Source organism: Conger conger, chromosome 7, assembly GCF_963514075.1.
Source record: "Conger conger chromosome 7, fConCon1.1, whole genome shotgun sequence".
Lineage (NCBI taxonomy): Eukaryota > Metazoa > Chordata > Actinopteri > Anguilliformes > Congridae > Conger > Conger conger.
In genome coordinates this window covers 39,980,313-40,008,142 of record NC_083766.1, presented here as the reverse complement: position 1 = coordinate 40,008,142, position 27,830 = coordinate 39,980,313, and the positions used below count along the sequence as shown (strand labels likewise).

General features: G+C 43.0%; 1 protein-coding gene and 1 pseudogene across 1 annotated transcript in view; both read left to right on the top strand.

Annotated features, from left to right (window-relative positions):
- LOC133133178 (contactin-5-like) overlaps positions 1-27,830 on the top strand; it is a 175,338-nt gene that overhangs the window by 103,417 nt on the left and 44,091 nt on the right. Inside the window, exons 10-11 of the mRNA XM_061249245.1 lie at positions 6,112-6,239; positions 17,042-17,217. Coding sequence (XP_061105229.1) covers positions 6,112-6,239; positions 17,042-17,217 — 304 coding nt within the window. The remainder of the gene's footprint in view (positions 1-6,111; positions 6,240-17,041; positions 17,218-27,830) is intronic.
- On the top strand, positions 3,577-3,649 carry LOC133134177 (U6 spliceosomal RNA; annotated as a pseudogene).

Genomic DNA, 27,830 nt, shown 5'->3' with positions numbered 1-27,830 from the left:
ACGGAACACTCCATCACATATATCAGCAGGAAACTACTAAACCACAAAAAGAACTATAGTACGGTGGAGAAGGAGTGCCTGGCCATAAGATGGGCGGTCGGTAAGCTAAAGTACTACCTCCTCGGGCAAGAGTTCATCCTCATCACTGATCATACCCCTCTGACCTGGATGTACCGGTGTAAGGAGACTAATGCCAGGGTGACCCAGTGGTTCCTGGAATTACAAAGTTTTAAATTCAAGGTGGAACACCGAGCCGGGAGACTCCAGGAAAACGAGGGCCTATATTGTAACGCTCCCGCCGAGGGCTTGGAGCTAAGGGGGAGGAAATATGGCGGTACACCACGGGAGTGGAACGACCTGTGAGCCGACGCCAAGTACTCGGGAGAATTATTAACCATGTGTATTTCCCGAGTTCGTATTTAATAGGTCAGAACCAAGGCCAGCAACACCGGGGAAAGGCGCGTGGGGAATGCGAACAATGAACTCTAAACAAACTTCTGATTGGACAGGCGCAGCTGGACCTTTGAATATTCTCGCTCTCTCTTCCTCTCACCCCATGGGTCACCACAATATGCATAAAAGAGCTAGCAAAAGGTCTAGAGTTGTTGTTGTCTCTCAACACAATGACCAAAGGAGTGTCAATGCCAGTAAAGCAGGCCATTGTTAGGCTAGAATGTATACAGATAACTGCTCCGATCCAAGCTAATGCATCAGAACTGATTGGATGAAGCTTCACCATGCAGCAAGACAATGATCCAAAAGAACTACGGAGATTTTTTGGTGCCAAAAGCTGGAATGTCGTTCACTGGTCAAGTCAATAATCTGACCTCAATCCAATTGAGCATGCATTTTAATTGCTGAAGACCAGACTGATGGCAAATAGCCCCCGAAACAAGCAGAAGCTGAAGTAGCTGCATTATACTGGCAGAGTATCATCAGGGAAGATATGCAACATCTGGTGATGTCTATGAGTCATAGACTTCAGGCAGTCATTGATTTGCAACACAATATTGTATATGATAACTTTATTTCAGTTTATGTTAATTTGTCCAATTACTTTTGGTCCTCTAAATAATGGATGGATATGAATAGGTCTAAATAGTAATTCCTACATAGTTCACCCAATATGCATGGACAAAACCCCAAATTGCAGCTGGAAGTCTTTAATCACATAGTACAGAGAGAAAACAACAATAAATGTGTCACTGTACTGTATATTGTCTTAAAGACAATATATTTTAAAGAGTTGATAAAAAAAAAATGTGTCTGTCTGAATACTTAATGACTTCACTGTAATATGTATAAGTTACAGAAAAAGTGTGTGTGTGTGTGGCGTAATGTGTGGGGGAACCCCCTTGGTCGTGTAATGTGCAGGTTCACTTAATGTGCAATGATTTCTCTCCTGGAAATAATTTATTTGCACAGACTTGTCTGAGTTTACCAGCAAGCTCCGTCTTGATTTTGCCTCAAATTGCTCTTCAAAATAGTGACAGGTCATGCGAATTCACTTGGATTTAATTCCGTCAATCAGAATCTAGGTTGTCAGTTAAGTTGTGTGTTGGGAACTTCGGTCTTATCAAACCTTGTGACATTTTTAGACATCTTTAATCGATGTCATTCACCTATATTAAAACATGACTATGATAATAATAATAATAATAATAATAATAATAATATTTGTTATTATTATTCATTATAATTATTATACGCTCTGTCAGCCCCTCATCTACATCATTAAACCTGCTATTTTCTTGTAACCCCTGAGTCTGCGCTTGGTTCCTCTGTCCCCCACACCTGACAACAACAGTGGTTTGCAAAAGAGCATCTCTGAACACACAATGCGTCAAACCTCTTAAGTCGATAGGCTACAGCAGCAGAAGACCAATAAATCTAATAAATCCCAAAGTGCTCACTTCGAGTGTAAGTCGATATAGCAATACAATTGATTTCTCTGATGCTCAATGCCATAATAACCATAATAACAGCATACAATGTATTTTGAAGCCATTTATGGATTTACCTTTACACTCACTTAAAATTTTCTAACAGTAATTCTGTCAGGCTGGCGAAAAGAGAAACCAGATGCAACCAGGAAGTAGGTTTTATTTTCGTAGTTAGACAGACAGAGTTCAATTGGCAGCAAACAATAACAGTGGAGATTGGCAAAGGCTTGGTCGTGGTCACAGGCGAAGGGTTGGTACAGAGAATAGCAGTCCCAGGGGTTTAAGGTACAGAGTCCGCATTCAGAAATCAGAAATGGGTCGAGACAGTCAGAAGAATGCAGGTAACAGATAACAATCTAGCAAAGTAAAGGTCCGAGATTTCATTCTTCCTGCTGCTCTTCTCGCCAACTCCCCAAATCCAGGTCAACATGGTAGGAAATTGGTTTAGCAATGAGTCGGGTAAATTAGTAGGCTATAATTCAAAAACCAGAGGAAAACAACAATTGCACCACAACAAATGATTGTAAATGACTATGTAACAAAATCCCTGTTATGCTGGAATCTTAGTCTGTGTAAGTGACTTAAAATCACTTTCTCACTTTGATTATTCAAGACAATAAAAGATCACTGAATCTGGTAAGATTGCATATTTATTGCATATTTAGTGGCAGATATTGACAGTATGATGACATAGTATGATTACGCAGAAACTCTCTTGTTTATTTTGCTATTCAGTGAGAATTTTTCACCACTGTATTGGAATATCTACAGGCTATTTTTGGCTTCATCTTGTTGCTATGATAGAATACACATTTTTGGTGGTGAAATGTTTATATGTATCCTAGAGCCCATGCCCCCAGATAGACACTATTGTCCAATCTGTCACAGTAGTTGCAGACTGAGCAGGGGGTGCTTGTTTACTGGTTGAACTACATGGCAGTGGTGGCTCTTGGAAACTCTGTATTTCATTTTTTTTGTCTTGTATCACTTACCAATGAAATCAGAACAGACTTTGTCACTTCTACTCTTAGTTTGGTTGCAGGAGCACTGAATGTCTGAATGTCTCATTGCACCGGTGCCATGGCCACCAGGGCGCTTGTGCGAAGGGGCTAACATGCCAAATAGTAAGTGATTTTCAAACAGTACCTTATTTTCAGTATGGCTAGTTAGGAGCACTTATCAGGCATTTACGGACCTACTGAGATTTGATACACATGGAATTTGCACTGAAGCTTTTATAAAAGTTTTGTAAATCTCATAAATTGACATCTTTCAAGCAATCCCAAAAAGGCCAGAGTTTTTACTTCCAAGAACCAGCTTGTCCAACATTACAGCATTGATATCTGCACGCACAGTGACATAATTTCATGAAGATTTTGTGTGAGAAGGGACAGTACACAAATGTGTTGCATTTCATCCAGTTGTTTTTATCTGTTGCTTTTGTGTCTTCTGTTCAAAGTATGTTCAAATTTTCAGTGAAAAACTGAAAATGTATCTGAGGCATTATCTCTGTGCAGCTCTGTACACCTATAACTTCTAAAACTACAATGCCCAGAATTTTAAATGCAGTTATTTTAAGTCTGAATATTTAGACAATGTCAAGGAAGGAAGAGATTGCATTTACAGTACTGGAGTAATTTTCGCTCCGGCAGCACATATACTAAAATTGGAACGATACAGAGAAGATTAGCATGGCCCCTGCGCAAAAGCCACCATTCATTCTTCTCAGTGGAGAAAGGAGGGGCCCGCAGTTTAAGTTACATAAAGTATGCTTTAAATTGTGATATATTTTAAATGAGCGACTGAGATGCCATTACTGACTGACAGTTGTCGTTTATGCCAAAAAATTTCTTAAACATTTCGAAAGAAATTATTACACTGGGGAGTCAAAACATTACTCGTACTGTACACACCGATTCTACTGTATGGTTCCTGTTCGGTCTCCGGTTCAGCTATCCACCTTGCAAACAAACTAATATTACGTTTTATAATTAAAACGAAACGTGCGACATGCCAGCTTTGTCTTACGATATATTTCTAATGTAAAAATACATACATAATGTGTTTATACGCCCGGAAAGTTCATTCATTCTGTGTATTAACATTAACGAGTTTGGTGCCGTTTAAGTCATACAAATGTATTAAATAGCCCGAAAAACGGCTCGAAAGCCAACCGGCTAGCCCGCTCTGACCATCGCGAACACGAAAATATAAATCATTCTTCCGATTTTAATATAAATTTCATTAGAAAACACATTGAAAGCTTACCTTTCACCGATGCGAGAGCAATGGCCGGCGTGCCGATTTGAGTCAAAACGGAGAAAGAGCTACAATTGGCCGGCTAAACAGGTGATGAAATTGGAACAAACACGTGACGAATTTGGAACAAATCCGGCCGTCCGATTGGCCGAGCAGCTTTGTCAAAGTTGGTCAAAGTTGGAAATTGGAACAAGGGACGGCCTGTGATTGGCTCCGATATTGGAACATATTGGAACATTGGAACAGAGAAGAACGCCGACTCTTAGGCGCAAGGATGACACGCAAATTCGTGAAGCGTTCCATATTTTCACTCCGCTGCTAAAAAAGCCTGCTCTGGATCCCTCCATCATCCGCTTCTACTCAACTTTCTTCTTTCTTTCCTAACAACAACCTGCTAGACCCCCATCAGTCTGGCTTCAGATCGGGCCAGTCGACAGAAACTGCGCTACTCTCCGTCAGTGAGTCACTCCATGCCGCACGAGCAGCCTCCCTCTCCTCTGTCCTCATTCTTCTAGATCTCTCTGCTGCCTTCAACACTGTGGATCACTCCATCCTCCTGTCTGCCCTGTCAGCAATGGGCATCTGTGGCACAGCCCTGGACTGGATTGAGTCCTACCTCTCTGGTCGCTCCTTCCAGGTTGCCTGGGCTGGTTCGGTATCGACACCTCGGCCCCTCGCCACAGGAGTTCCCAGGGCTCAGTCCTTGGCCCGCTTCTTTTTTCTCTCTACACTCGCTCCCTTGGCCCTGTGATCACTGCACATGGGCTATCCTACCACTGCTACGCGGACGATACCCAACTCTTCGTCTCGTTCCCGCCGTCTGATACGCAGGTTTCAGCCCGTATCTCTGCTTACCTGAGGGACATCCAGAGCTGGATGGACAACCACCATCTAAAGCTCAACCCAGGCAAGACTGAAATGATATTCATCCCTGCTAATACCTCTCCCCATCTGGATCTCTCCATTTCCCTCGGGGATACCACACTCACACCATCACCCAGTGCACGGAACCTCGGCGTGGTGATGGACAGCAGACTGTCCCTTTCCGAGAACATTGCGGCGGTGACCCGGTCTTGCAGGTTCTTCCTATACAATATACGGAGAATCCGCCCCTTTCTCACCCCCTACTCGACCCAGCTCCTGGTCCAAGCGATGGTTCTGTCCCGCCTGGACTACTGCAATTCCCTCTTGGCTGGCCTCCCAGCGTCCGCCATCAGACCCCTCCAACTCATCCAGAATGCAGCAGCTCGTCTGATCTTTAATCTTCCCAAATACTCACATGTCACCCCCCTGCTTACTTCCCTCCACTGGCTGCCTGTCATGGCTCGCATCAAATTCAAAACATTGGTGCTAGCCTTCCAAGCAGTTAAAGGGTCTTCCCCAGCTTATCTACAAAAAATCATCAGACCCTACACCCCTGCCAGACCTCTTCATTCAGCCTCCACAGGCCGCTTGGCACCTCCCCCTCTCCGAACCTCCACATCACGCTCACGACTACTGTCTGTTCTGGCTCCACGGTGGTGGAACAAACTCCCCGTTGAGGTCAGAACTGTAGAATCTCTCCCCACCATCAAGCGCAAGTTGAAGACACACCTCTTCAAGCAGCACCTCTCCCCATCCCTCCCTACCTCCCTGTGAACCTTAATTGTTGTCTCTGTGACTTGCTTTGTGTATCGGTATTTTTAGTTGGCTAGGTAAGCAGTGTTTGGATAATTAACTTTGGTCACTTTTGCTCTGTTTGTTTGTTTCTTTGTTCCAAAAAAATATATATATATATATATATTGGCCCTCGTCCTTATCTTTGTTGTACAGGTAGCAGTTGAAATTGTACTTCCCTCTAGGATTGATTGTTTTTCTGTATTGATTGTTTTTGTTTTTGTTCCCTTCCTCTTCGTTCGCTTTTCCACAGGATCATGGTGCTCCGGAACAACACCCTCAGAATTGTGGACTCCAGCCGAGCAGACGAGGGGACCTACACATGCCGGGCCGAGAACCCATTCGGCACTGCCGAAAGGGCCATCATGCTGTCAATTAAAGGTGGGTGTGGAGAGCTTTTAGTAATACGTTACTTGAACTATGTCATACATCCTAGATGACATTGTCATAACTGCCATAACCAGGCATAAATGTATGTTATACTGCTGCACTAAGGCAAAAGGTCGTAACTTAGATTTTGGGCGAAAATGAGTTATTGTCATTTTTAGGACAATAAACATAAGTTTTATCATGTAGACAAACATCAAGTTTCAATTCGGTTGTTTTTTGGGGGAAATAAGATGATGTTTTTGCCTTAACTTCAAGAAGGGGAAACTGTGGCAGAAGCCCGTAACGTCAGATACTGCTCTATGCCTTCATTTCACGCTGCTCCTGAACACTTGAATGACGTTACGGTGCGCTGCCCTGAAGTTACGGCACGCTGCCTTGCTCTGATCGACCATCAAGTAAAGTTACTGTTTTCCCACGCTGGAGTTACGGCGTTATGTCTATGTATTATATGCAATTAAATCACCTCAGACACACACTAACTTCAATAATGTGTATGCAGTACATGTTTTGCAGTGCTTGCTTGTGTTAGATTATTGACATCTAGGTTTGAAGAATGGCATACTCTTGAGGGAAAATGATGGTGGAGATGGCTTTGAAACGTAAATGCCAAGATCAAGGTAAGAATGACACACGGGTGCAAAAAAAAAAAGATAATCTTGGTAGCCTAACTTAAAATCCAGTAATAGCTAGCGGTAGCCTTTAGCTAGCGATGCAAACTAGTAGGCTAACCTACTTCACAAACTAGACACAAACACTTTGCAAGCCATAATCAACAACTTATCCAGTATCAAGCGGTGCATTAGAGCATGGCTTGTAGGATATCTTAATTCACAGCCCGTGATACAAGGCTACATGTAGAACTGAAATAAAATTTGCTTCTCATAGGCTAGCTCTCGCCTGCCAATGACTGACTGAAAACTACGCGAGTTGGTTGGAGCCACAACAATACACCTTCCACACACACCCACACACCAGCAGCAGGAATGTAGTCATTTACAGCCTACCTTTTGTTGAACCCTGGTTAAAATCCATGCCAAACATCCGCCGAGAAAGCAAATCCATTAAATCCACCACGAGTTTTTAAAACTTGCTGCCAGCTAGTCAAAACTCCCAGGTTGTCAGCAACAGGCTGTCAATTCCATCTATGCAATTAGGGAGGGCAAAGTGAAGCTTTAAAATGTAGACCGCTGTGTGTGCACGTGAGTTTGCCAATACATTTCTCACAGAAAACTTAATTTGTCCACTTTTTTACTTCACAGTATAGGTGATCAATGTAATGGGGTGATGGGGGGGGGGGGGGGGGTCAGATTCATAGACATCCTCCTGTATGTAATATTAATTAGCTGCATGTTTCTAATTAATGCTCTTTTATTCATTTCAGTTTCTGTTGCGCCTACTTCTGGAGACATTCAGCAGCATGTCCCCTGCAAAACTGGAGTGGACAGTTCATGCATGCCCCCTGCAAAACTGGAGTGGACCGTTTTGAATAGCTGTCTAGATCTGTTCTATGGAGCAGATGACATTTTCATCACCAGCACACCAGATGCCACCCTAGCAGTCTTTGAAGACTCCCTTCCACTCTCACTGATGGCACCAGGGCCTTCCCTCGATGCACTGTCTGCCCTCGTTTCTGTGACTGCTGAGCCCTCCATGTCACTGCCTGAGCTTATCCATGTCAATGCACCAGACCCACAACTTCCACCAGCTGCACCAGCCTCAGCCCCAGAGAAGACAACCCCTCAACCCCTCTGTCCAGGAGCTTGTCCCAAGCTGTGAGGCCACAGCAACATCAACTCCTGCTCCTCTTCCAGAGCCCATCAGTAGACCACCATTGAGGGCCCCATGTGGAATCAAGTTTCGGCGGCAATGCTCTGCCAAATTTTCAGAGGACCACCGACGGAAGCTATAGCGGGATTTCTGGGACCTTACATACAAAGAAAAGAGAGCCTTTGTATTTCATTGTGTCAGCCAGGTCCCAAGGGCAAAGGTCTGTGCAAACCCAAATAGGCGAAGCAGGTCTTTCATCTATAGGCTGAAAGATGCAGGCGGAAACCCACAGCAAGTATGCAAACTCTTCTTCCTTTCTACAATAGGCTATCATCCAACAAATGATAGTATGTTCCTGTCAGTGATGGGCAAAGAACTAACATCAGCCCTAGCCCCACCTGCTGACCAGAGAGGGACACATGAGCCTGCAAACAAGCTTGGCACCCTTGTATGCTCATATCGAGTCTTTCAATCAAACCATCAGCCACTACAGGAGGGAGCATGCACCCTGCCGCCGGTATCTCCCCAGTGACATCAGCATCAAGCTGACTACTTGGAGAAAGGCTACCAGTGCACCTATGACACCTATCGAAAAGCAGTAAGGTCTAAGAACATCAGTTTTGCCAAACTCAGAGAGGAGGAGTGTGAAAGGACCAGCACACAAAGGAAAAACACCAGAAGGAAGCCCCGGAAAACTGTCTGCAGTGTGACAAGTGGAAAAAACATAAGGCTGAAGCTGTTGAAACCAGGCTACACTACCGTGCCGATGCAGATCGAGACTGGCCCAATAGTACGTCAGTCAGAACTGTAAACCTGCATGAAATTATAATGCTTCCTAGAATGCCTGGTGTGAAATCTGTGCTCTTCACCAGGCCCATCTGTGTTTACCACGAGACATTTGAATCAGTGGGAGAACAAACCAATAAAAAGGAAAACATCTCTGTTGTCTGGCACGAAGGAGTTGCAGGGCGGTGTGCAAAGGAGATCACATCTGCATATGTGGTGGCACTAGAAAAAGAGAGGGACTGCAAAGATATCATCTACTGGGTTGACAACTGCAGTGCCAAAAACAAGAACTGATGCCTTCTTTCGTCTCTTGTGTCCTTGGTCAACTCCAATCTAGTATCAACTGAAGATGTCACCCTAAAATTCTTTGAGCCTGGTCACACTTTCATGAGTGCTGACAGTGTGCATCATGGCGTGGAACAAGAGATGAGACGCAGACCAGGAGGAGTGGTGTACGATTTTGAGGATTTTGTGTCAGTTGTCAAAAACAAGATGATGGAGGTCATGGAACTCAAAAACGAGGCCATCAGGGACTGGGTGGATGGCCATTCCATGGCAAAGCTGAAGAAAATGCCCAGACTGGTGGACCTGAAAGTGATCCAACTGCGACGTGGGTCAAGGTCCATGTGGGTCAAGACATCTCGTGGGGCAGAAGAGTTCATGGAGGTGGACTTCCTGCAAAAGAAGTTCAACACCTGCATACCCTCCACCCTGAGATCTCAGGACCTGGGTGTTGAGGAGGTCAAGAAGAAGGAGATTTTGCAGAATTGTGTCCCCCTGATGCCAGCTACCAGGAGCTTTTTCTGGAGGTCATTAACTGTGCGAAATGACTAAAGAAGAATAGGGAGGGGAACAATCAGGCCTCATGCCCTTCTGCAGACTCACACAACTCTGATCTTTAAACACACACACACACACACACACACACACACACACACCATTTCCATTCACCTCTAACCATTCTTTCATTTCCATTATCCAATTTAATAAATTAATTAAATAGCAACAATTAAACTTTGTTGTCAGACTCCTTTACTTTAAATTGCAGTCATATAAAATGACCAAATAAAGGCAACCAATCACATCCTAATCTTACCTAATTTGTGTGGGAGAACTTTGTTTTTATCATCATCTACATTTGGTTCTAAGTTTCCATTCTATCCAGGAAAATGTATCAATACAGTGTTTATTCATAATTTTCGAAAAGACCTACACACATCATCAAAGTTTATTCCTGTATATATGATAATAATGCAAATACTGCAAGTAAAATCCCAAGAAATATTCATTCCTACTATGTTTTCAGCAGACTGGCTTTCAACATTAAGATGCTACAATGGGATGATTCTGAAATATCTTTGCTGTTCTAGGCTACTGGTTATCCAAATAAACAAGCCAATGAGTCTAAATTAGTGCCTCATATCCAAACAGAAGAACATGTTTTATATGCATTAAAACATTAACACTCTCATTGTTAATACTGATGTCTGTCAGAGAGAGTGTGTGAATCAATCATGCGATTGCCTGTGTGGTACTAGTATGAGTATGAAATACAGAAAAAACGTACTGATCTATCATTTTCATATGATGTTGATAAATGTGAAGCCATTTTATCATAGTGAGTCCAATAGGGTCAATATTGCTTACATTTTAAGTGAAATTTATCATTGTTATCATAACATTGTGCTATAAAATAGAAGTTAAGGTCTTTTGCCTTGGTATGACCAATTGTCATTTTGTGGGCAATACTAAGGCAGAATACAGTAACTTCCAAAAAAGGGTCAAAGGTCAAATTTGGGTTAAAAATGTTTTTGTAGATGGATGAATACAGGTATACACTACAAAATGTGAAAATCATAATATTATACCTATAACTCAATTGTCAGTTAATTGTCAATTAAGTCATTTTTCTCAGTTTCACACTCTGGAGAGTTAAGGTCTTTTGCCTTAGTAGGGCAGTATAGCTCACAAACAAAATGCCATAACACTATAATACGGACATTTTACAATACAATGCAGGATTAAGCATTGTTACAACTGTTGTAAACGGTTCCCCTTGTTGCCAGCTTACCTATTCACTATTTCATTTCATTTTTATTTGTTCCTTTCATGAAAATGCACATTACAATATAAAGTTAACACACAAGTCCACAACACATCTGTCAAATTAATGCTTTTCATGATTGGAAAGGAGCAGAAAGAAGAATATAATTCTTATTTTTTGTCTGCCCCTTACTTGAACACAACATTCTTAGATGGTCTGCCTTTTCCATTAACATACACCTTCACCCACACCATCACCTACACCCTTAATTCCAACAACATAAAACAAAATAACCTGTAAAATAGAAATCATATTCAAGTTCAAAACACTTAGTTAATTTTCATATGCATATTGTCTAATTTGTCTTTCTTTATACATTTTTTTAAACTGAAAGATATCTCTACAACCCTTTAAATCCTTCTGTTGAGAATTCCAAAGTTTGACGCCGCTAACAGAAACACACATTTGTTTTAAAGTGGTCCTAGCAACTTGATGCTTAAAATCCAATCTCCTTCTATGATTTTCATCTTCTGAGGAAAACACAAACAGTTTTTGCACATTCTTTGGCAATACTCTCTTTTTAGCTTTGAACACAATTAATAATGTCTGCTGTTCAATTATCTCTTTGAGTTTCAATAACCGTGCCTTAACAAATAATCCATTAGTATGTTCTCTAAATTTGACTTTGTGAATAATTCTAACTGCTCTTTTCTGTAGTAAAAGCAATGGCATTGTATTGCTTATATATGTGTTACCCCACACTTCTGCACAATAACACAAATAAGGCAGTATAAGTGAACAGTACAACATTCTCATTGTGTTACAATCTAAAACATATTTCGTTTTGTTCAAAATAAAAATATTCTTGGACACCTTTTTTTTTACATGTGATATATGAGATTTCCATGTCAAATTTTCATCCATTATTACACCCAAAAACCTAAACTCGGATACTTTCTCAATGTTAATTCCATCAATAGATAATGAGATGTCATCCTTTTCTTTATTAGCAAACACCATAAACTTAGTTTTTTTCAAATTTAACGATAACTTATTTTCATCAAACCAAGATTTAAGCTTAACCATTTCATTTTCAATATTTCCATCCATCCATCCATCCATCCATCATAACCCGCTTATCCAGAGTTGGGTCGCGGGGGCAGTAGGCAAAGCCGGGTATTCCAGGCGTCCCTCTCCCCAGCAACGCATTCTAGCTCCTCCTGGGGGATCCCGAGGCGTTCCCTGGCCAGGAGAGATATATAATCTCTCCAGCGGGCTCTGGGTCTCCCTCGGGGTCTCCGCCCAGTTGGACGAGCCCGGAAAACCTCCAAAGGGAGGCGCCCGGGAGGCATCCTGATCAGATGCCCGAACCACCTCAATTGGCTCCTTTCGACGCGAAGGAGCAGCGGCTCTACTCCGAGCTCCCTCCGGATGTCCGAGCTCCTCACCCTATCTCTAAGGCTGAGCCCGGCCACCCTACGGAGGAAGCTCATTTTGGCCGCTTGTATACGCGATCTCGTTCTTTCGGTCACTACCCAAAGCTTGTGACCATAGGTGAGGGTTGGGACGTAGATCGACCAGTAAATCGACCTTCTTCACCACAACGGTTCGGTGCAACGCCCGCATTACTGCTGACGCTACACCGATCCGCCTGTCGATCTCACGCTCCCTTCTACCCTCACTCGTGAACAAGACCCCGAGATACTTGAACTCCTTCACTTGGGGCAAAGACTCGTTCACAACCCGGAGGGAGCAATCCACCGTTTTCCGGCAGAGAACCATGGCCTCGGACTTGGAGGTGCTGACTCTCATCCCGGCCGCTTCACACTCGGCTGCAAACCGCTCCAGTGCGTGCTGAAGGTCACGGTCAGATGAAGCCAGCAGAACCACATCATCCGCAAAAAGCAGAGATGCGATTCTGAGGTCACCAAACCGGACACTCTCCTCACCTCGGCTGCGCCTTGAGATCCTGTCCATGAATACCACAAACAGGACCGGTGACAAGGGGCAACCTTGGCGGAGTCCAACACCCACCGGAAACGTGCTTGACTTTGTGCCGAGAATGCGGACACAGCTCTCACTTTGGTTATACAGGGACCTGATGGCTCGTAACAACGGCCCCGGTACCCCATACTCCCGCAGTACACCCCACAGGGTTCCCCGGGGGACACGGTCGAAAGCCTTCTCCAAGTCCACAAAGCACATGTGGACTGGATGGGCAAACTCCCATGACCCCGCCAGCAACCCTGCCAAGGTAAAGAGCTGGTCCACTGTTCCACGGCCAGGACGGAAGCCACATTGCTCCTCCTGAATCCGAGGTTCGACCGTCGGTCGGAGCCTCCTTTCCAGTACCCTAGAGTAAGCTTTCCCAGGGAGGCTGAGGAGTGTGATACCCCGGTAATTGGAGCACACCCTCCGGTCCCCCTTCTTGAAAATGGGGACCACCACCCCGGTCTGCCACTCTACAGGTACTGTCCCCGACCTCCACGCGACACTGAAGAGGCGCGTCAGCCAAGACAGCCCAACAATGTCCAGAGCCTTCAGCATCTCAGGGCGAATCTCATCTACACCCGGCGACTTGCCACTGAGGAGCTTTTTGACTACCTCAGCAACTTCCGCCAGGGATATAGGTGCAGAGTCCCCCGAGTCTTCAGGCTCTGCCTCTTCCACAGAGGACGTGTTGTTCGGGTTCAGGAGCTCCTCGAAGTGCTCTTTCCACCGCCCGACAATATCCCCAGTCCGGGTCAGCAGTTCTCCTCCCCTGCTGAAAACAGCCTGAGACAAGCCCTGCTTTCCCTTTCTGAGTCGTCGGATGGTTTGCCAGAACTTCCTCGAGGCCAACCGAAAGTCCTTCTCCATAGCCTCCCCGAACTCCTCCCATACCCGGGTTTTTGCTTCAGCAACTGCCGAAGCTGCAGCCCTTCTGGCCACCCGGTACCTGTCTGCTGCTTCAGGGGACCCCCGGGCCAGCCAAGCCCGAAAGGCCTCCTTCTTCAGCTTGACGGCCTCCCTCACCGCTGGTGTCCACCAGCGGGTTCTTGGGTTGCCGCCCCGACAGGCACCGATGACCTTCTGGCCACAGCTCCTGCTTGCCGCCTCTGCAATGGAGGCTTTGAACATGGCCCACTCGGACTCCATGTCCCCAGCTTCCCCCGGGATGCGTGAGAAGTTCTTCCGGAGGTGGGAGTTGAAGACCTCGCGAACAGGGGCCTCCGGCAGACGTTCCCAGTTCACCCTCACTACACGTTTGGGTTTACCGGGTCTGTCAGGCAGCCTCCCCGGCCACTTGATCCAACTCACCACCAGGTGGTGATCAGTTGACAGCTCTGCTCCTCTCTTCACCCGAGTGTCCAAGACATACGGCCGCAGGTCTGATGATACGACCACAAAGTCGATCATCGATCTTTGGCCTAAGGTGCTCTGGTACCAAGTACACTTATGAGCTACCCTATGCTCGAACATGGTGTTTGTTATCGACAATCCATTACCAGCACAGAAGTCCAATAACAAAACACCGCTTGGGTTCAGATCAGGCAGGCCGTTCCTCCCAATCACCCCCCTCCAGGTTTCTCCGTCATTGCCCACGTGAGCGTTGAAGTCGCCCAGCAGAACTATGGAGTCTCCGGGTGGCACCCTTTCCAGGATGCCGCCCAGTGACTCCAAGAAGGCCGGATACTCTGAACTGCCATTTGGTGCATAAGCACAAATGACAGTCAGAGCCTTCCCCCCAGCGACACGTAGTCGCAGAGAGGCGACCCTCTCGTTCCCCGGGTGGAACTCCAACACAGTGGCGCTCAGCCAGTGGCTTGTGAGTATCCCCACACCCGCCCGGCGCCTCTCACCTTGAGCAACTCCAGAAAAGAACAGAGTCCAGCCCCTCTTCAGGAGTTTGGTTCCGGAACCAGTACTGTGCGTGGAGGTGAGCCCAACTATATCTAGTTGGTACCGCTCCGCCTCCCGCACTAGCTCCGGTTCCTTCCCCACCAGAGAGGTGACGTTCCACGTCCCCAGAACCAGTCTGCGACGCCGAGGATCAGCACGCCCGGATCCCCGCCTTTGCCTACTGCTCGTTGGGCAAAGCACCCGACTCCGATGCCGACCCCTGCAGGTGGTGAGCCCACAGGGCGGCGACCCCACGTGACCAGTTCGTGCCCGGCCGGGCCCCATGGGATAAGGCCCGGCCACCAGACGCTCGCCGACGAGCTCCCCTCCCGGGTCTGGCTCCAGCACGGGGCCCCGGTTTCCCTTTTCCGGGCGAGGTAACTGGGTCTTTGTGTGGCCGTGTCATGGGAGTCTTTGAATCGCTCTTAGTCCGGCCCCTCCCCCAGGACCAATTTGCCTTGGGAGACCCTAGTGGGGGCTGACAGTGCCCCCGACAACCTAGCTCCCAGGATCACCGGGACACACAAACCCCTCCACCACGTTAAGGTGGCGATTCCTCGGAGGGGAACAATTTTTTTAAATTATCTCCTGAACAAAAGAAATTTGTATCATCTGCGAACAACACAAACCTCAATAATTTTGAAACTACACAGATGTCATTTATATATAAAACAAAAAGTTTAGGCCCCAAAACTGAACCTTGTGGGACCCCACATTCAATTTTCATACATTCTGATGTATTACCAGCATATTGCACATATTGTTGTCTATTGTTTAAATAACTAGTTAACCATTTTAGAACAACTCCTCTCACCCCATATGTATTTAACTTAGAAATTAAAATCGAGTGGTCTATAGTATCGAATGCTTTTTTTAAATCAGTGAATACCCCTATTGTAAATTTCTTTCTATCAATTGCTGTTGTAATTTCTTCTATTATTTCCATTATTGCAAGACCTGTAGACCGGTTTGTCCTAAAACCATATTGACTCTCACTCAATAAATTGTTGTTTTCAATAAAACTATCTAATTTTTGAACAAACAGTTTTTCTAGCACTTTTGAAAATTGGGAAAGCAATGATACTGGTCTATAATTATTAAAACTGTGTTTATCTCCTGCTTTAAATAATGGAGTGACCTTAGCTGTTTTCATCCCCTCTGGAAAAGCACCTGCTCTAAATGAAAGTTTGCAAACATAACATAGTGGTTTGACTATGCAATCAATAGTAATTTTTACTATTTTCATGTCAATTCCATCACTGTCAGTTGATGTCTTGTTTTTTGTTTTAGCTACCACAGAAATTATTTCATTTTCTCTCACCTCTCCTAGAAACATTGACTGTGTCACCTTATTTTCCCCTTTCCAGCCACTTTCTGTTTGTCCATGTTTTTTTATAATGTCATTTGCTAAACTAGGCCCAACATTTACAAAAAAAGAATTAAATTAATTTACCACTTCATTCATGTTTTTAATCACCTTATTGTCCTTTACAAAATGGTTGGGTAGATCCGTTGATCCATATTTGTTCCCTATTATAGTATTTAAGATATTCCATGTACCCTTAATATTGTTTTTATTTAGATGTAACATTTTATTATAATATTTCTTTTTCTCTTGTCTCAATATACTGATTAACTTATTTTTGTACAACTTGTATTTTTTTCCAGCAGTCTCTGTTCTAGATTTGATGAAGTCTCTGTAAAGTTTGCTTTTCTTTTTACATGCATTTTGTAAACCCTTTGTTATCCAGGGTCTTTTATTATAACTATGTTTGTCCGTACATAAAACTGTTGGACAGTGTTTATCATATAGAGCAAAATAACAATGTAAAAATGAATCATATGCAGAATTCACCTCATCTGTATAAACCCCTCTCCACTCTTGTTTTAAGAGGTCATTTCTGAAGGCATTAATTGCCTCATCAGTCCTTACTCTTATATATCTGTGGCAATTTTCTGCTCTCTTTTTCTGTAATTGATAATTGAATATTGCAAATACTGGTAAATGGTCACTTATATCATTTATTACTAACCCACAGTTAATATTCTCCAGGACATTTGTAAAAATATTATCAATTAATGTTGCACTAGATGTGGTTAATTATATACTATAATCACTAGGTAAACAAACATTTTACATTACATGGGATCTGATGTTAATTTCTTGTGGAAACACAGAAACAGCTTGTTAAAATGTTTAAATTGCAACTGTGATTGGAACTTAATTCAGCAGAATTAATTTGTAACAGTAAAAAAGAAATAAAATAATTGGCATGGGTTCCTCCACATTTGGATGTGATATTTCTTGTTGCAGAGCCCTTACGGGTGGAGTTGTCCTCATCGCGGGTGGAGGTGTCAGTGGGCGAGAGTGTGGTACTCAGCTGCAAGGCATCCCACGATCCCTCACTTGACGTGTCCTTCCTCTGGCTTCGCAACCACCATCCACTCAACTTCCAGCAGGAAGGGGGCCACTTTGAGTACATCAGAATGGTAGGTGTGATTTTGACTTCAACGCTGAACCTTAGGCTTGAGACGGGTGCTGCGTCTGCGTCTGCGTCTGCGTCTGCGTCGTCATCGTGGGTAACAATTTCGCAAAGACATGAAACTGAGCTTTATATGCAGGTGTAGACAGGTGTAGACAATTAGCTGGAGAGCAGCAAGAGAATGGAAATCAGGTGTGGAGGATTGAGTCAACGAGGTAATTAGTAATCATTAGTAATAAATTTATCCTGCCCTAGTGTTAGTAAATTAGTAAATGACATGCACAAGAAACGTAAGGTAACGTGAACACATGGATAGAATGTTAGTATTACCCAATCCTGATCTAAAGTTAGTAGATTAGTAAGAAGACAAGGAAAATTGAAACAATTAGGGTGTGAGTGACAGGCAGGGAGAGAGACAAAGCAGGAATGCAAGGTTTGCAGAAAGACACAAAAAAATGTATGCTAATCAATGAACAGAACATAACATGACACAACATAAATCGTGACATAACAAGTTAGCGAAATTATGACAATAAACTTTATAACATGACATGGCAAGATAAAGAAATACATGGTAACAAGAACTAAGCATGAAACATAACATGACATGACAATGAAACGTAACAAGAAATAAAACATAAAAACGTGGCGAGACTAGACTAACAAAATACGTGACATGACAATAACGTAACTAAGACAATGACTAAACATGAAATATGACGTGACAAACATGAAACGTGACAAGGCTAATCATATACATTTTCAGAATGTATCTATTAAACTCCCCAAAAACAATTGTTCACCAAGCTTGCACATATACTCAGTGAGCACTGCTGACACATTGCATACCACTGTTGTAATGGGTGGTTATTTAAGTTACTGTCCCTTTCCTGTCAGCTTCTCCTCTGACCTCTCTCATGAACAATGCATTTTTTGCCTGCAAAACTGCTGCTCACTGGATGTTTTTTGTTTTTCTCTGCAAACTCTAGAGACTGTTGTGCGTGAAAATCCCCGGTGATCAGCAGATTCTGAGATACTCAAACCACCTTGTCTTGGCACCAAAAGCCATTCCACATGTCATAGTCACTTAGATCACATTTCTTCCCCATTCTGACATTTGGCCTTACAGCTGAAACTGTAGACCAGGCTGAATGCTTTTATGCATTTAGTTGCTGCCACATGATTGGCTGATTAGATATTTGCATTAGCAAGCTGGTGTACAGGTCTACCTAATAAATTGTGGATCAATAACCTTAGTTTTGGCTTAAATTCTGGGGTTGGTGTCTGAGATGAGTGGTTAACATAGTTAAAAATAATTTAAAATGTAAGGTTAAACTCATTCTTTTTTGGGGGGCAAGAAAAGTGTTTGAGGCACCTAGCATGTAGAAAGTTACTATAATTTAAGATTAAACACTAAACCTAAATCTAAACAGTGTCAATGTATTTTTTTTATGTTTCAAAAAATCTTCAAATGTTAACTCCCAGTAAAACCAGTTAACCACCATGAAAAGTGAGTTTGTAGATGTCTACCATGCCAATGTTGCTGGTGTAGCTTGCTCCTTGTACAGCACATCTATTTAGACTAACTTCCTGGGTATACATTTCTCATCAAACCCCTTAAGTGCCTTTCAAACCTGGTAACTTTATTCTGCAAATGCAATTCTGATTTGAAGAAATTAATGAAGAACTTCAGCAGGGAAACAAGTATGCATGGGTGCAATAGGATTCTTTTGCAGATCTGGAAAGTCGGGAAAAGTATGGAATTATGAATGACTGATTTTCCAACCTGTAAAAGTATAGAAATGTGGGTAAATGTGTGTGGGTAAAGTGATGAGGTTTTTCTCATCGTAATACATGTACAAAAAAGGTCCACAAAGCGCAAAACTATATATACCATCAGACATGCCATACACACCATCAACATGTTTGGCAGCAAAAAAGAGGAATGGAGAAGGGCCCCATAACGACTGTCAAATATGAAGGTTGGTCACTGATGTTCAGCCAATATTTTGCTGCCAGTGGTCCAGTGGCGATATTTCAGATCAATGTCATAATGAATTCAGCAAAGCACAAGGACATTTTGGCAGAAAATATGGTTGTCTCTGCTGGCAAGGTAGAACTGCTGATAGACTGGCCAGAAGCATTCTGAAGAGAACATTTTTCAAACCGGAATTGATAAAGTGCTGGTTAATGAATTCAGCTATACAGTTTTTATCAGTGATAACTAAGCCATCATTGAAGTGGGTAGGTTAACGGAAAACGTTTTATTTTCCATATTCAGCACAAATTGTGACAAGGCATTTAGCAGCATAAAGTCCATTTATCGAGCTGGATATTTACCAAAGCAACTGAAGCCAAGTTTTCTAAACATTATACTGGGCTGACAACCACTAACAATATGTAATTGTTCTCTGATAAGTATAGTCCCAGGGAGACTACTTGGTTTGACATGGCTTATATTAAACACCCTTAATAGGGCCATTACTGTATGTCTGGTGTTTTCAACACAAATCATTCTATGGGTTTAATTTTCTAATGACCATTGTCTTTTAATTGAGAATTTAAGAAATTAGAGGTGGCAATGGTGTTGTTCTTGTGATGTCCCTCTCTGCAGTGTGGCAGACTGCATCTGCTTCACAGGGCGACATGACCTTCAGAGGAGACAGGCACTGTGAAGGACTGAGAATGCAGCCACAGACAGCAACAGATTCCAAATGCAAATAGCACACTTGAAATGAACTCTAGACCTTTTATCTGCTCCTTGTAAATGAGATAATGAGGGAATAACACACACCTGGCCATGGAACAGCTGAGCAGCCAATTGTCCCATTACTTTTGGTCCCTTAAAAAGTGGGAGGCACATATAGAAACTGTTGTAATTCCTACACCATTTACCTGATCTGGATGTAAATACCCTCAAATTAAAGCTGCAAGTCTGCAGTTAAAGCAGTTACATTTCAAATCCATTGTGGTGGTGTATATAGCCAAAAAGAGGAGAATTGTGTCGATGTCCCAATATTTATGGACCTGACTGTATATACACTCAGTGAGCACTTTATTAGGTATTAATGATACTTATTTTTCAACTTCTACTGCTGTAGCCTATCCACTTAGTTATGATGCGTTGTGTTCAGAAAGGCTCTTCTGTTCCACTGTTCTAACCATTCTCATCTGATGTCTCTCATTAACAAGGCGTTTCTGTCTGCAGAACTGCTGCTCACTTTTTTTGTTTTTTTTGCACCATTCTTTGCAAACTCTAGAGGCTTGTATGCATGACAATCCCATGAGACCAGCCGTTTCTGAGATACTCAAACCACCCTGTCTGCCACCAACAATCATTCCATGGTCAAAGATCACATTTTTTCCCCATTCTGATGGGTGATGTGAACATAAACTGAAGCTCCTGACCTGTATCTACATGGTTGTACCCTGTACTGCCACCACACAATTGACTGATAATCATATGAATTAGTAGGTGTAATAAAGAAAAAATGTCCCTAATAAAGTGCTTGGTGAGTGTATGTATACTGTATTGTAACAGGCAATGCCATATTTTGGAATGCATTTTCTGGACATGCCTAGACTTATATGGCATTTTTGGGATGTGGTCATTTTTCTCAAGTTATTTGTTGAATTCTATGTAGCCTATAATAATACCTGTCTTCCAGATATCTAAAAAATCTAGTTACATAGCTAGTCAAGTAAAATGCTGTAAAGTTAGCAGCTAATGATAGCTGGCTGCAACAGACAATGCTAATGATACCCTAAGTTAGCCTCATTCTGTCTTTGTAACATACTGTTAATGAACTTAGTCTCTCACAATTGACACTTACTTTTATTAACTGTCTTATCATATATGTTATTTAAATGTAGCTTTTTCGGTGTAATGAATCACCTGCTTTGATCATCACTGTTGTCAAGATCGCAATATCATATCAATATCCTAGCTAATTCTGCATTCCAAACTCGACAGTCTAGTTTTTTCCGATCTACTACTAGGAAAATTGAACGTCACTCAAAGTCGGAATTCCTACTTGTGAACTCAGGACAAATTCATCACGAGAAGCAGTTGTCTGACACAACAATGGCAGCACCCATGGAGGCACACATCGTAAATAGTAAACCATCAACTAAAAGGCAACCCAAAGTATTTGTTCCTGCTTGACATTAAAATGAAATATACTGTAATATAGTAAATGCCTATTCTACGTGCAAATTGATGTTACCAATGTCATTAGTAAGCTGGTTAGGGCAAATGATCTCTCAAAGTTATCTTCTCTGCGCAAACGTTATATGGAAAAATGTGGGAAAAAATACCAAAAAACATGTGAAATCATTGGAAATTCATTTACTGACTTTTGCAGATTAGCTACAAATGTAGCTAGACTAGAGCACAGTTAACGAGTGGTATAATGTCTTCCATTGGGTCAGTGGAGAATGCGGGTCATAGACACCACCAGTTTTTCATGGTGAGTCATGTTAAGAGCTTACTCCTTTTGTTTGCTGTAACCCGTTAACATTTAATTGAGACGGGTGCGTGGGGGTTGGACCCAAAATGCACGACTCAGAAACAATAGTTATATAAAGACCCCTCAGGGCTTTATTCGGGACGAATCCCAGGAGCGTAGTCAAAACAAGCAAAGTCCATACACATAGATCCAACCAAACAAATAGTAAACAAACAAAAAGCACGGTGCCGAGGGAAGAGGCAAACTCGTAGTCGGTAGACGTGCGGGGAGGTCCAGTAGCAGGAGAGCTGTCAGCGGGGCAGATGAACAGGCGGACGGCAGGCAGAGGCGTAGTCGTGGGCGAAGCGGAAGTCGAAACCATGAAACAATCAGCGAGGCAAAGGTACAAAACAGTAGGCGAGGACGTGGTCAAAAAACAAACGATGGTCAACAAAACAGAAATCAATAGACAATGGTCGGTAACAGGCTTGGATCGTAACGTGTAATCAAACAGTAAATAATGCTCAAGCGTTGCATAGTAAATTAGAGGCAGACAATTTTGCAGTGAGCAGTAGCACGACTGGGATATAAATGCAGATGTAGACAGGTGTAGACAATTAGTTAGAGCGTAGCAAGGAAATGGAAAACAGGTGCGATGGATGACAAGTTTAACAAGGTGATTAGTAATCGTTAGTAATAAACCTATCCTGCCCTAGCATTAGTAAATTAGTAAATGACATGCACGAGAAACGTAAGGTAACATGAACACATGATTAGTTTGTTAGTTTCTACCCAATCCTGATCTAGCGTTAGTAGTTTTAGTAAATAGACAAATGGAAACAATTAGGGAGTGAATGACAGAAAGAGAGAGAGAGAAAAGGCGGAACGCAAGGTTTGCGGAAAGACATGTAAAAGTGAATGTTTAAAAAGTAGCCAGTCTACGTAACAATAAACATAAATCCAAACATAACACAAAACGAAACTAAGACGATAACCACTCAACATAACAAGGTAATATAAAACTTCCACTTCCGGGGCGCTGCACTGTGGCGACCTGCGGTGTTTTTCATGTTGGCGTGTTGACATCTTTTGTCGTCCTTCGTGTATGTTATGCACTTTTACTGCAGTTTTTACGACTCGACCTGTTGTGTATTATCATGGCTTTGCCTGCATGGATTATCGGACTTGCCCTGCTGATTTTAAGCGCCTATTTTATTCAAGGACTCAATCACGGTAACGCTGCGGGCAGCGCTGCAATTCAATACACTAGAGACTTCCTACTACAGTGTAAATCTAAAGCTCCGGTTAACCTAAAAGTTGACTCAATACCGAGCTTTTTGCGGACTCACTTTCACACACAATCCAAACGAAAACGGGGGAAGAAAGGCGGAATCAGACAGAGACTGAAAAGAATGAAGAACAAACTTCCCCTGCCCACCTGCTTGCTGATCAACGCCCGGTCCCTGAGGGGGAAAACAGATGAATTGACAGCAAATCTCCGCCACCTCCACGAGTACCGGACTGCCTGTGTGATGGCGATCACGGAGACGTGGTTGGATAGTCAAGCCCCGTCCAGTCAGGCGGAGCCGGCCGGTTTTACCGCATACAGAATGGACCGGGACTCCAGCGTCACAGGAAAGTCACGCGGCGGCGGTGTGTGTCTCCTCATTCGGGACGAATGGTGTGGATCAGTAGTGGTAAGGGAACGTCTTTGTACCCCTAACATCGAACTGCTCTGTGTGTCACTCCGACCATTCTATCTCCCTCGGGAGTTTCCACAACTGTTCTTCACCGTAGTGTACATCCATCCCCAAGCAAACACTGCCAAAGCATCGGAGGCGATCTATAATCTCTCTCAGAAACTTGAAACCATGTCTCCAGATGCTCCAAAATTTATTTTAGGTGATTTTAATAACTGCTCCTTGCGAAATAGTCTACGCACTTATTATCAATATGTGAAGTGCCACACGAGAAAAAACAAGATCCTGGACATGTGTTATGGCACTGTAAAGGGTGCCTACTCTGCCTCCTCCCTGCCTCCACTGGGGGCATCAGATCACAATGTGGTGTACCTCCGACCAGCATATCAGAGGCTCCTGAAGAGGGAGAAACCCCAGGTCAAGACGGTAAAGATCTGGAATGAGGACAGCATCTCTTGTCTGCAAGGCTGTTTCGACTGCACCTCATGGGAGGTTTTTAACTGTCCAGACTTGAACGAACAGACCGACGTGATTTCAGACTATATACAGTTTTGTGTAGATTCAGTGATACCCACTAATACATTTAAGACATTTTCTAATAATAAGCCCTGGGTATCGAAAAAACTGAAGCACCTTTTAAATAAAAAGAAACTGGCCCACACTCAAAACGATGCGACAGCCATGAGAGACATACAAAGGGAAATTAAGAGACAAATTAAGATAGACAAGAACATTTACAAGCAAAAAGTCGAGGACAATATGGCCCTGAGCAACCCCAGACATGCATGGCAGGGCATCAAAGCCATGACTAGCGCTCCCCATAAGGGCAGAGGAAAGCTCCACGCTGGACTGGAGGGTGTAGAGGGGCAGGACATGGCTAATCAGCTTAATACATTTTTCTCTAGATTTGAATGTGATAGCACTGCTGAGACTGAACAGGTTAAGTCTTCCTTAATGACAGCTCATAATATCGCCATCAACCAGTCAGAGGTTTTCAAACTGTTCAGAAGCTGTAATACACATAAAAGCCCAGGCCCAGACAATATCTGTGGTAACGTTTTGAAATATTGTGCAGAACAACTGTCTCCCATTTTCTGTTCTATTTTTCAGTCTTCTCTGGATCAGCATACTGTACCACTTTTATGGAAAACGTCCATCATTGTTCCCATTCCCAAGGTTCCTAAACCCTCTGAGCCCAACGACTACCGCCCCATAGCACTAACTTCATTAGTGATGAAATGTTTTGAAAGAATAATTAAAAGGCATATAGTATCACATACCCAACATTCACTGGACGCCTTACAATTTGCCTATCAGCCTAGTAGGGGGGTAGATGATGCCATTTTAACCCTGTTGCATCTTGTCCACTCACATCTTGAGGCTCCTAAGACGCACGTAAAAATTTTATTCGTAGATTTTTCTTCCGCCTTCAACACGATTCAGCCTCATATCCTGGCCCAGAGACTAGCGGATGAGTTTTCCCTGGATGGTGGTCTGATTCTCTGGCTGCTGGACTTTCTAAGTCAGCGAGTACAGCAGGTGAAAGTGGGTCTTGCACTGTCCAATAAAATATCTACTTTTATAGGCTCTCCTCAAGGCTGCGTTTTATCTGCCTTGTTGTTTATTTTATACACAAATAGCTGTACCAGCTCCTTCCCTGGAAGATTTTTAGTTAAGTTTGCCGACGATACGGCACTGGTTAGCCTTCTTCAGGGTGATGAGGAGGAGCATGGCCCTGTTTTAGAGGCATTTATCAAATGGTGTGAGGACTCACATCTCCTCCTGAACACTTCTAAGACAAAAGAGATGTCTATTGATTTTAGGAAAGAGCCCACATCCGGTCTGACTAGTATTAGAGGACAGCCTATACAGTCAGTCACGGAATATAAATACCTCGGGGTTGTCTTAGATAATAAGCTGAAGTGGGATAAATATACGGAATCCATTAACAAAAAGAGCCAGCAAAGGCTTTACTTTCTTAAAAAGTTAGCCTTATTTGATGTCAATCTCACCATGCTTAAGATGTTTTACAGTGCCTTTGTTGAGAGTGTTTTAACTTTTGGCCTTATTTGCTGGTTTGGTAATGCAACAGAAGCACAGAAGAAAACCCTGAGGAAAACTGTAACCAGTGCCGGCAAATTGCTGGGCTTTAAACTGACCAGCTTAGAAGAGAGTTACAGAACTAGGTCTCTCAAGAAAGCAGAAAAAATCATCTCTGACCCCAAGCACTTTCTGTGTACAGCCTTCGACCGGTTACCTTCTGGGCGTAGGTTCCGGCAGCCAGCCTTTTCAAAAAACAGGTCCAAACATTCATTCATACCACAGGTGATTAAATCCCTGAATGGTAAGGTCTAACCCACATATTTTATATATTTTTTTATATTTATATTTTATATTTTATATTTATATTTTGTTTTTTAACTCTGTCTAGCGGGTCCAGCCAGAGCACTACTCTTATTTTGTTATATATGTCGTAACTACCAGCAGTTGTTATAGTGCACCGTGTTTTATTTATTTATTTATTTTTTATATAATTTTTATTAATTTTGGACTTCAGATCTGATCTGTCGATGTTATATGTCTGTCTCCATGTGCTGTGCCTGTTTTTATGTAACACCACCAACAATGATTTTCTACCGAAAACTAATTTCCCCACGGGGACAATAAAGTACCTACTACTACTAATCGTACGAAACATAACTAGACATGACAAGAAAATAAATCGTAACGAAACATAACTAAACAACATGACGAACCTAGACTAACATAATACATGATAAGACACTACGTGACTAAGACAACATGAATAAACATAAAACATGGCAAGACAGACCTGAAACGTGACATTAATGTAACTATTCTATATTCTTGGTCATGCATGGACCGTGTATGTGTATTGGTATGGAGATATATACCCAGAACCTAAACACAGATCCATCCATCCATCCATCATCTTAACTCGCTTATCCTGAACAGGGTCGCAGTGGGACTGGAGCCTATCCCAGCATACATTGGGCGAAAAGCAGGAATACACCCTGGACAGGTCACCAGTCCATCGCAGGGCACACACACCATTCAATCACACTCTCCAATCAGCCTAACCTGCTTGTCTTTGGACTGTGGGAGGAAACCCACGCGAACAAGGGGAGAACATTCAAACTCCACACAGAGAGGCCCCGGCCGACCAGGATTCGAACCCCCTCTAGTGTGCCAAGTAGATACTAAAGGTGATCCCAGTACTCGTTTTATACACGTACCCGTAACGATGAGTGTTGTATGAGTAATTGGATCATTATCCGTGATCAGAGAATTGGCCTGCTTTATTTATTTATTTTTTTAATTGGTGGCAGTAGTTTTAAATCAGTGATGAATGCGTAACTTAAAGTTAACACTGTTTTGTGATAGGCCAGTTCCTCCCTGGTTCCTCCCCCTTTTCATTAGTAAAAATTACTGCCTGCTGCCATTTCCCTCCTTTCTCTCTTGTGCATGTCAAGAGATTTTCGGTTTAAACATCGGCAGGAATAGCTATCATGCTAGCTAACAGTGTCTGTGATTTCACCTTTCTCTGTGTTGTTGATTGCTGTTTCTGTTGTTTGTTTGCTCTTTCAAAGTCTCAAATGTGATTTACCCTTAGCCTTTTTTGTTTTATCCCAGTCCATGTTATTTTGTTTACTTTATTAAATTAATATCAGTTAAATATTAAGGGGGTGGCACGGATGGTGCAGTGAGTAGCACTCCCACCTCACACCAAGGAGGTCCTGAATCCCTGTCGGCCGGGGCCTGTGTGGAGTTTGCATGTTCTCCCCGTGTTCATGTGGGTTTCCTCCAGGTACTCAGGTTTCCTCCCACAGTCCAAAGACATGCAGGTTAGGCTGATTACCCATAGGTATGAGTGTGTGAGTGAATGGTGTGTGTGCCCTGCGATGGACTGGCGACCTGTCCAGGGTGTATTCCTGCCTTTCACCCAAAGTGTGCTGGGATAGGCTCCAGCCCCCCCGTGACCCTGTTCAGGATAAGCAGGTTCAGGATACAGCGAAACCACTGTAACTAAGCAAAATATTTATTGTTTTGACCTAACATTAGTTTAACTGTCTACATACAAACTACATTAGCTGCCTATTACTAAAGCCTGCGCTTCGATTACAAAACTGAGAATACGGATTCCCACACTGAGATATCTTTTTAATTCTACTGTCCCAATAGCATAATTTACAAGTGCAAGGGAGAGATGAAACAGAACATGTAGTATCAACCATGGGATTGTCAGACCTTGAAAGCTTTGAAATTATGCATCCAATCTGAAGTTGGTCAGCTGGGGAAAGAGCGTCTTGTGTAAAAATAGGGATGTGACAAATCATTAGCTTTTGTAAACAGTCACCATCCCATTTTGAAAATGGTTAATTGTGTAACCGATACTGCTTCTGACTGCTGGGGGTAAACTGGAGTGAACCTACTGCCAATTCTTTTTTGCA